At 51.4% G+C, this 10,296-nt stretch overlaps 1 protein-coding gene across 2 annotated transcripts; it reads right to left on the reverse strand.

Annotated features, from left to right (window-relative positions):
- Positions 1-238: 238 nt before the first annotated feature.
- run (segmentation protein runt) lies at positions 239-3,073 on the reverse strand. Of its 2 annotated transcripts, none has more exons than XM_015186451.2 (2): positions 1,859-3,073; positions 239-1,555 (listed from the first exon to the last, which is right to left on the reverse strand). In XM_015186451.2, the coding sequence occupies exons 1-2, from the start codon at positions 2,598-2,600 to the stop codon at positions 618-620; spliced, it is 1,680 nt and encodes a 559-aa protein (XP_015041937.2). In that variant the 5' UTR covers positions 2,601-3,073; the 3' UTR covers positions 239-617. The 2 variants fall into 2 exon arrangements, with proteins under 2 accessions (XP_015041937.2, XP_001355043.3); XM_001355007.4 differs by having other exon boundaries at positions 1,850-3,072.
- Positions 3,074-10,296: the final 7,223 nt, after the last annotated feature.

Genomic DNA, 10,296 nt, shown 5'->3' on the forward strand with positions numbered 1-10,296 from the left:
GGTGGCTAGGAAGGGGCGGTGTGTGGTAAGTGGTGTGTATAAAGTGAAAATAAAAAATAATTTACAAATAATAAATGTTTCGAGTCGTTTAGGAATTGAACTAAAGTGTTTTTCTCTCTATCGCTATGTTACTTTTTATCGTTCTTTGCGTTTCTGTCGGCTTTGGGGTTTTGGTTTTCGTTAGGTTTTCGTTAGAGATCTTGCCGCTCGGGAAGATCTCGGGAAATTCTTTGCGTTCTTTCTAATTTTTTTGGTTGTGCAACACCAGTCAGCCAGTGTTGGTTCACGAACTCGGCCTACGATTTTATGAATCGAGCATAAAACTACGTCGGAGCTCGATGCACCAACTCTCCTAATCCTCTCTGCTGTCTGTGATCCTGGGTTCTGATTCTGGTTCTTGTTCCGCTTCCTCTCCGTTTGCCCGCCGGAGGCCTGCCGTCTAACTTACATCACTATATCACAATTTTTGTTTGCTTGCCGCTCAGCGCTGCTTCCGTTCCGTTCCGCTCCGTTCCGCTGCCCTTGCCACTCCACTCATGCCAATATCACTTTTGTCGGGGATCCTGAATCTGATCCGCCTGCTTTCTCCTACTGCTTGCTGCTTGCTGTTTGCCTCCCTAGTAGGGCCTCCACACGGTCTTCTGCTGGACAGCGGAATTCTTCAGCTTGGTGGCCGCCGGCAGCGTGGTCTCCGGCGAAGCCTGTCGGTTTGTGGCCGCCGCCGCGCTCTCGTGGAAGAGGGGCTTCAGGGCGGAGGGTGCCTTGAGGTCGCAGCGCAGGCGGAGGGGCACGGAGATGTGCTGGGCGAGGGGAGAGCTGCGGCTGGAGTCGATGGACTTGTCCAGGTCGTACTCGGACTTGACCACGTCGATCTGCTCGTCGTCGGAGTCGGCGTCGGAGGCGGACTGCTCGTGGATGGAGCTCGTCTCGATGGAGGTGTTCAGCTTGAGGAGGACGTGCTGCTGCGTGGGCGAGGAGCTGGAGGGGCGCGACGAGGCCGGACTGATGTGGCTGATGCCGGTGGCGTCTCCGCCGTGGTGCAGGACAGCCGCTGCCGCATTGCGCGCGCGCAGACCCGCGGCGGCGGCAAAGTTGTACGGATGGAAGGCGTGGGGCGTGGACTTGGCGTGATGCTGCTGCTGCTGCTGGGCGGCGGCCGCTGCGGCTGCGGCCACATGATTGAACGGGAACTGGGGTATGGCGTAGGCGGCTGCCGGAGCGGCTCCTGGCGGCGAGGGCATCATGGCAGCCGGTTGGCCAGCGGCCGTTGGTGCCCCGGACGGTGGCGGCGTGATCTGCGACACATGATGGTAGTCGGCAGGACCCGCGGCACCGTTGCCAGCTCCACTGGAAGCCGCGGCACTGGCGCTGGGCGACACGATGCTGGAGCTGCTCGAGGGCGAGGCCTTGGACAGGGCCGGATGGTGCACGGCTGCCTGGGCGGCGGCCTGGTGCCGGAAGTAGTCCGCGTAGCCGTAGGTCATGTAGGCGGCGTCCAGCCAGGCGGGATTCAGCATGAAGGGGTTAAAGGCGCCGGGATGTGGATAGCCATAGCCTGGAAAAAGCAGAAAAGCAAAACAAAAAGTCAGTAAAGAACATAAATCAAAAGAAAAGTTTGTAAAAATTTCCAAAGGGAAGGGGGAGGAGAGGTTTTTGGTTGGAGATCAAAGGAAATCAATAAAGATTGAATCCAAATGGATTTGAATATGTTTAAGGAACGGATCGCAACGATCTTGAAGTCTTTGCAATGCGGAAGGATCCATGGAGGATCGTGTGGGGAGGTGTGTGGGGAGTTTTTGGGAACGGATTTGGATTGAACTGAAAACGTAATGGAAACTAAAAAACTCACTTTGCTTACTTCTTGGCTCCCGCGGCCCGTCGACCGTCACCTTGATGGCCTTGCTGTAGCTGGCTATCTGCACCGGGTATGTGGCAATCGTGATGGTCAGCGTGAAGGACTTGCCCCTGCCGGAGCGGCCCACGAACCGGAGATCGTTGAACTTGGCCACCTGGTTCTTCATCGTCGTGGTGCAGTTGCGCAGCTCCCCGCAGTAGTTCTCATCGTTGCCGCACTTGATCGACACCAGAGTGCCGTCGGGCACATCGTCCAGGGCGATCACCTTGAAGGCCCCCGGCAGCGACTTGTTGGAGCGCCAATGGTTCGGCAGGGCGCTGCACAGGATCGAGGGTGAGCCGGTCTGGGCCAGCTCGCCGTGGTACTCCTGCAGCATCTCGTGCAGGCTGGCAAACATGTCCGTCATCGAGCTGGGCATCTTGGCCGAGTTGCTGTTGCTGTTGCTGTTGCTGCTGCCGTTGTTCGCCGTGTTGTTGGCGGTGTTGCTGTTGCTGTTGCTGCTGCTGCTGCTGTTGGCGGTGGTGTTGGCGGTGGCGCTGATGTCCGGCGTGGAGCTGCCGGTGCTGCTGCTGGCCGAGTGGGTGCTGGTGTTGGCCAGGGACGTGCTCTGTGCCACCGAAACGCCGCTGGAGCCGGAATTGACCACGGCCGCTGCTGCGGCCGCTGCGGCTGCCGCTGCCAGGACCTGTGTGTGCGCCACAGCGGTGCTGTTGGCTACCATCGTGGGACCGTTGGGTAGATGCATCTTTGCTAATGTATCTTGTATCTTTCGGTTGTTCTCCAACAAAAAAAAACCCGCTCCTGTTGCTCCTGCTGCTCTTGCTGTTGCTGCTGCTGTGGTTGTAATCCAAGAGTTGTAATCCTTGTGGGTGTGGGGGATTTCGCACTGCACTTTCTTGCGAGCTGGCAAGGCCGCCCGCTCTCGCAAAAACGCGTTTTTCACTGGCAAAAAAAAAATGTTGTGCCGCTTTTCGTTCGTATTTTTCGGGGATTTTTCTTTAGTGCTGCATTTGGGAAATGTTTCTCAAGCAAAAAACTAAGACGCGACGTGTGTAAATCTCTTTCTCTCGATGCTCGATTCTCGCTTCTCACTGTTTTCTCTCTCTGTCTCTCTCTCTCTCTCAAGACTGTCTCTTCTCTGGGCGTTCTCGACACGGTAAAGTCGCTGAGTGAACTGATTCTCTGCTGCGATCGTTGCCAGTATTTAAAGTGGAATGCGCTTGTCGCCGCTGGCAGCGCTGCCCTCTGCCACGCAGCTCGCTCTCTCTCCTTCTACCTAGCGCACCCTCTCGCTTGCACCAGCTCCGGCGGCCGGCCTGCTGCTGCTGCTGACCTGCTCTTTCGCACACGCTGGCATTGTCCTGGCCGTGTGGTTTGGTTGGTTCGCTCGCTTACCTATACACACGCACACGGAGCACACACACACACAGCCGGATGGCAGTGGCGGACTAAGGGTGCAGGGCGGCGGCAGTCTGCGAGACAAAAGGGGCAGGTATCAAGCAACCACCATTGCCGCAACAACAACCACAGTAAAAATTTTCCCATTTTTCCATTGCGGTATACAACTCGCGCACACACACACACACACACACACGCACACACACAGTGGCAGAGAGGAAGGAGATGTCTGAGGCGTGCTGTTGCTGTTGCTGTTGATGCCACTGCCACTGCCTCTGCTGCCGACGTTCGTTGCTGCCACTGCTGCTGCTTGTTACTTGTGGCCAGGGGCGCGCGGCCAAATAAAAAAAAAAATGAAAATGAAAATGAAAAAGGCAAAGCAACAACCACATTGGAAGCAAAATAAAAATCTGCCAGAGAGGGTGTGCGAGTGAGAGAGGCCATTGCGCTATTTCTCTCTCTCCGACAGAGAGAGCGAGCGAGAGAGCACCGACTGGAAAGGCAAGGCGCAGCAGAAAAAGAAAAACGCAAAAAGAAAAAAACACACAAAAAAAAACGCAACAAAGAAATTGTCGGGGAAATAAAAATCAACGGAAGAAAAAACGCAAAAAAATAAAAATCAGGAGAAATTTGTGTGCGCTCTCTCTTGCCATCCAGCCATCCATCCATCCATCCATCTCTCTCTCCCCATCTCTGTCGCTCGCACTGTCTGTGGGATTTGTGTGTCTCTTTCCGCCAACGGGCGGTCGGTCCGGGTCCGGGTCTGAGTCTGGGTCCTGGTGTGGGTCTGGAACGCACAGTTTTTCCTTCGTTTTTTCCTTAACGCACGGCCAAAGGAGCGCGCTCTCAGTCCGGCTCTGTTCCTTGCCCAACATGCAACAGTTCCTACTGCGCGCGTGTTGCTGCTGGCACCCTGCGGCGGTGTCCAGGGGCCCAGTTGGAGGGGGGCCGCCCTCTGTGCCACAGAGGGTGGCACAGGTAGCACACACATCGGTCTGTGCCCTCTGCCAGGGAGGGGGCCCGTGGGCAGTCAGGGGCGTCCTCCTAAGGACTCAATTAGGGGACACGCATCGCATAATCGCAAGCTGTCTATGTAGATCAGAAATACTTCAGAGGGTAGAAAGATCTATCATCATCTAAGGATCATCTGGCAGGGCAATGGTCTAAGAGGGATTGAAATATGATCAAAACAATGAAAGGGAATATTGATCCTTTAATTGATCTTCAAATCACCCAAAAGACTTCTATCTAAAACATTATATTGATGGATAAAGAAATATACATTTTTACAGCGATCTTACAGCCAATTATTTTCAATAATTAATAAATCAATAAATATCATTATCTATCATATAATTATCCTGAAATATATAAACATGTAAATATACTAGGGGATATAGTAGATTTTTATAATGTGCTGTCCTTTAGATTCATATAATTCGCATTTTTATTAATCCTCATCAAGCCAACGATCACGAAAGAAATCGACGCTACAAAAACCATTTCTGGTATTCCTTTAATCTCTTCAAATTAGTTTTATATTCAAGATCTTGTTCATTTGCTGACAAGATCAAATTACTGGGCCAACACCCATTCTTGTGCAATGTTTTCCTACGATTCGATGCAACGTTTCTCTCTTCGAATATCAGTAGATCTGTGGATCGTTAGTCTCGAATCTCAAAGATCTAAAGAGTAGAGCTATCCGATCTGCAGCCGATCCAACTAACACCCATTGTCGGGGCAATGCATTCCTGAATACTATCTAAATTTGCCTTAAACGATCTGCTGGGCCCGCGCCCTGGCAGATCGCCCTAATCCTAATGCTGATCGGGGCGATTAGCCGGCGATTAGAAATGTAAATATTTGTGCTCTTCAATGGCGCAATCTGCGCACTGTTTTCGGGGCCACCCTCGCAGATCGTTCGTTGATTGGATCATGTTCAGCTTAGGCTCGAGAGCTCAACTGATCTGTGATCCGTGATCTGTGATCGCATCCGATTCCATTCGATGCCAGCGGAAGTGTCATACTTGGAATCATTCGGAGCACTCCCCCTGCCGGGACGGGGCTACGCCTCTGTCTGCTGTGCCGGACAAATCAAATGCCTGGACATTCCACAAAAAATATCTGCGGAGCCCCAAAACAACGCTGAAACGAGGCCAGCGCGGTACAACCACAATGAGGAATCGCACTCTGGTGGCTGGTGGCTGGCTCCTAGGGGGGATGGTGGGTGGCGGGGGGGGGTGGTGTTGGGGGGAGCCACGAGTCAAGATGCTGCGGCTTCGGAGCCAACCAAAATGTCGCGAGTGTCGCCGCTCTCTGTCTCACTCTCTTTCTCTCTGTTTCTCTCTGTCAGCACACTTCGCTTCCAATAAATCGCTGCCGCTTTCCCGGCAGGCAGCGGCGTCGACTTCGCTGCTTTTGTACGTGCGCGCCCGCTCGCTGTGAGGGGCACACAGACGTCGGACTCTGCCACAGGTTACTGTTACTGCCACAGCTTCTCGGCGTTCAACGTTCAGCGTTTAACGTTTAGCGTGCGACAAGGACGCGCTGTCAGAGCGCGACTTTTCCAGCGAAACTGGGCAGCCGCTTCTGGGTTCCGTGTAGCGTGTCCGGGGTGCTGGACCCCGCTGCGTTTTTCCTCGTTTTTCCACAATTTCGTCGTGGCCCATTCAGCGCCCGCTGATCGATCGACGATCGACGATCGACAGAAGCTGGTGCGCGCGCCTCCAGCGCGACAGGAGGACACGACAGGATCGTGCCACTTACCTGTTTTCCCGGCCTCTTCCCTGAGCGCAGCTGTACAAGGAGCTGTACGCCACTCCCAAAGGAAACACGCACCCTTTTTATGGATTTTTTATAGTCCCCACACAAATGCAAAAAATCAAGAGATCGGGAAAACATCGAGCAGGTATTAGCCGAGAGAATATGGATATCAGGTATCGAAACCACACAAAATCGCAGTCTCGCGACCTCCATCCGTAATCCTTTACTTACGAAAGTCAATCGCCGGGATTAGCCAGCACGCCCCGCAAATATTTTGGCCGATTAGCCGCCGCCCCGCCATCGTAAACCCGTGATCCGTGATCCGTGATCCGCGATCCGCACAAAAAATATCCCATAGCTCGCTACCTGTTTTTCGGTAGGATTCCGCGTTTTTTCGATCGGGATTAGGCGGGAAGGTTCAGGGATCACCATGAACGGATTAGCGGGAGGACTCGTTTAGGGCCCCTTTTTATTGGACTTTAATTGAAGCGATGATCCAAGGATCTGGGATCTGATGAGAGGCTGGAGAGCCAGCTTAGAATATACTTCTGCCAGTTACAGTCAGGATATGGATATGGTGTACCACCTATGTGCAAAACAAGATCATTCGGAGATCTACCCAAACATTTTGAGGGATCTTTCTTATGTAAAAACACAGATATGCCAATTCCAATGCAAAAAAGTGAGGATGATCCCCCCTAAAAGGTTGTTTATTTACCGCAGGGAAGATCGTATTGGGGAGTAAATTGACCTCATTCCCCACAGGTCATGCTACTGATAATCAAAAAGATTCGCTAGATCCGTCCCTTCACAGATGATCCTCCTTTGCAACAGAGCGAGAGAGATCCACAATGCAAAGCAGAGAGAGCACGCTCTTTCCTAGCTATAGCTATCGATCACACCCCAATCCAAGAGAGAGAGAGAAAGGGAGAGAGATCGCGTGCTCCGCCAACCAATGGAGGGATCGCCGCCACCACTGGCGGCATGGGGGTTGATTTATTAATAGAGTATGCGGCGTGTGGCCACGCATTCGAGCGTGAAGAGCAGTGAGCAGTGATCGATGTGCGTGAGTGAGAGAGGAAGAGTGTTGGTCCGTTGGCTCCGCCCCCCTGCTCCGCTCCGCACCGAGCACTGAGCACTGAGCACCGACTGCTCCCGTTAGCGAGGCAACACTGACACGGCATTTCCAAAAGAAAACCTCGAAGGAAAAACTCATGGCAGCAACAGCCGTGGAAATTCCAGTGGCGCAGGGGAAATGCCTCCCACCACCAACTGTGAGTCCCCTCTGCGAGAGCCATTTTTTAAAACACCTCAATGCCGACTGCGCAGCGAGCAGCAGCAGCAGCAGCAGCGGCCAGAGTAAAATTAACAGTAACAGGGCAGAGGCAGCGCTGCAGCACCAGGAACAGGAGCCAAAGCAGCGCAGCAGCAGTGGCAGCGGCAGAAACCAGCGACAGCAACCAGCGACAGCGACTGCGGCGCTGTGTAAGTGAATTGTGGTTTGTTGTTTTGGTTGGCGCTGCGTCGACGGCGGGCAGCAGCGACAGAGCGCGCGCGCTCCTTTTCAATTGTTTCACTCACCCCCGTCCGCCGACCGGCAACCGGGCAGCGTGCAAGTGTGTGAGTGAGTGAGAGCGAAAAAAAATTCTCACCACACCACAGCACAGCACAGCACAGCAAACCACTCTCTTACACACCCCCCTCCCCCCCATCCGCCATGACGACACTGGAAAACGACTGTTTGAGTGATTTTTTGTCTTTCCTTTTTTTGCTGTCTCTTTTGGGGTTGGTTTCGTGGTGGAATCGCCCAAAGACGGGGGTGGGGGCAATGAGTGCGTTCTTTTGGTTTTGTGTGTGTTTTTTTGTTTGCATTTGCTTTGGTGTGTGTGCGTTTGTTGGTGCGGTGACACTCCCACAAAATTGTGTTTTTGGTTAGACGCGCGCCCCCCAGCCATTGGTTGCTCGTACGCCCCTGAATCGGAGAGGGAGATGGAGAGGGAGAGGGCCCTACGGAAGGATGCTACCTCTTTCATGGACTCTGCCCCCACTCCTTGGTCCTGTGGAGCAGCTGTTCCATCGCTTGGAACGTGTGTGTGCCCTACATATTTTTGGTCGTAGGACACATTTCAAGGCTCCTCATCCTCATCCTGCCTTTCTGTTTTATTTACTTTATAACGATCCATAACCATTTTGTTTTCTTTCCTTTACTTTGATATTTTCTTTGTTGCTCTCTCTCATTTCCCCTGTTCTTGGGCCCGCGACAATTAGCCAAAGAGAGAGAAAGATCTAGAGCTGGAGAGGAGGCTGCATAGAGGATCTCTGCAGCTGCCCAGCGTTGAAATTCCTAATGATCATTCCCGATTGTTACCAATGTCAAACACAATTTGTAACAAGAATTTCATAAAAAATAGAGATCCCTTTAAGGAATTTCCATTGTTGATGGAGGGGCTCGCTCGAAGGAGGCTGGAGGTGTGTTATTTCTGGGCAAAACAAAGGACACTGGTGTTGTTTGTACACATTTCCCTGAAAGGACACACTCTTGGGCCCCCAGATGGTCGGAATAAAGTCATATATCATATCAGCGGCTTCTTTAAAACCATTGTCTCTGGGGCGGCCATCAAATCATCGAAAATCTATGCAAGATATTCTGTACATTGAATTTCAAGTTATTTATTTTATATATTATATAATATCTCTCTATAATATATATATATATATAATATAACTAGGGAATATGATGTTATATTCATTTTATCCTGCCATTTGCTTGAATATATAACACCTTTATTCTTACTGAAATTGAGGCATTTTTCATTAATTTTCGAATTCTATTCCATGGCTTTTTATGAGGTACTTTTTATAGACCTATCACTGAGTCCATAAACTGCTTATTTGTACCCATTTTTTATGGGCTTGCATATCTATTTGTACCTTTATAACAATTGATGAACAATTTTCTTCCGTATTTAAATTCGATTGATTTATACCCTCTTTCCATGATATCTCCCTCTGCAACCCTTCTTCAGAATGCTCTTCTAGGAATAGAATTTTCTTTGTATGTTTCTCGCCACGATCCCCTCGGGTATGCCGCTTCCTGGCGCTAACATCTGAGGTGCAACTTTTGGCCTATGCCATTGAGACGGCCACTCTTGGATGTACATATGTATGGCTATATATAGCACGCTTCACTCTCACACACACACACACACACACGCTCTTGAGTTTTTTGATGGGCAGACAATGTACAGATTAAAGCTGGAAATCCGTTAAGCCCGTCAATGCGCCCTTAATGCGCCGAATGCGACCCTCGTATTGCCCGCGGGATAACAGGAATCTGACAGGAATCGGAATCGGAATCGGAATCGGCTCGAGGACTCGAGTAGAACCAGTTCTCTGGGTCTCTGAGAGAGAGAAACGAAATATCAAATTTCATATAATTTGGCGGCCATTTTGATCGGTGGCACATCCGTGGACAGATGCCGCAAATGCCCGCCCGTTTGCAGTGTAGTGTAGCGCGCGCCTGGAATTGTGTGGCAATTGAAGGCAACACCGACCTCCCCCTGGTTTGCATTTTTCTGCGTTTCTTTTTTTTAGCTTTTCCCCCAGGTTTCTCCCCGAAACAGAGGCTCTGTGCGAGGGGGCTGGCGCTTGATCAGTCCCGGCTGGGACGCCTCTGTTGGAGGCATTTCCATGACAACTCTTTTTCCTTTTTGTTTTTGTTTTTTTTTTTGATTGAAACAAATTTCACTCTCTTTCTCTGTCGGGCTTTCGCTCCCACTGTCTCTTTCTGGCTGGAAAAACTGAGAGAGTCTTTGAAAAGTGCCCTGGCTTGTCCATGTTTTTGCTTTTGCTTTTGCTTGGCTTTTTTTTTCCACCCCAAAAAAGCTAGACGCTCAGCGGGCCATGGGCTATGGGCCATAGGTCGTTGGGCAGGGGGCAGGCGGCAGGGGGCAGGGGGAAAGAGCTCTTTGAGGGCTGCGGCAGCTGCGGCCACAAAACTAGTTTGGCTTTGGCTTTGCCAGAGCGAGACAGTGCTTTGCCACAGAGCCATAGAAGGGTAGCAGAGAGTGAGAGTGAGAGAGAGTGTGTGGAGGGGTGGTGTGGGGAGGGGGGTAAAACCATATTTTCCACCCACTTTTCTGGTTATTTCTCTGGTTATTTCGGTCGGCCCGTCTTACCATCGAGGCGGCGGCTCTTAAGGGTTGCAAATCAAAACGCGGTTTGTTGGTTTGTATTTCTGGCCAAAGTCGTCTCGTAACTTTTTCAAGCACGTCGGCATT

The sequence above is a fragment of the Drosophila pseudoobscura genome, chromosome X (assembly GCF_009870125.1).
Source record: "Drosophila pseudoobscura strain MV-25-SWS-2005 chromosome X, UCI_Dpse_MV25, whole genome shotgun sequence".
Taxonomy (NCBI): Eukaryota; Metazoa; Arthropoda; class Insecta; order Diptera; family Drosophilidae; genus Drosophila; species Drosophila pseudoobscura.

What these genes read in the sequence shown, in the direction of transcription:
- run (XM_001355007.4), bottom strand. Translation starts at nt 2,600, where the DNA reads ATGCATCTACCCAACGGTCCCACGATGGTAGCCAACAGCACCGCTGTG. An exon ending in GGAGCCAAGAAGTAAGCAAA is followed by an intron (nt 1,556 to 1,849) that starts GTGAGTTTTTTA and finishes TGCTTTTTCCAG; the next exon opens with GCTATGGCTATCCACATCCC.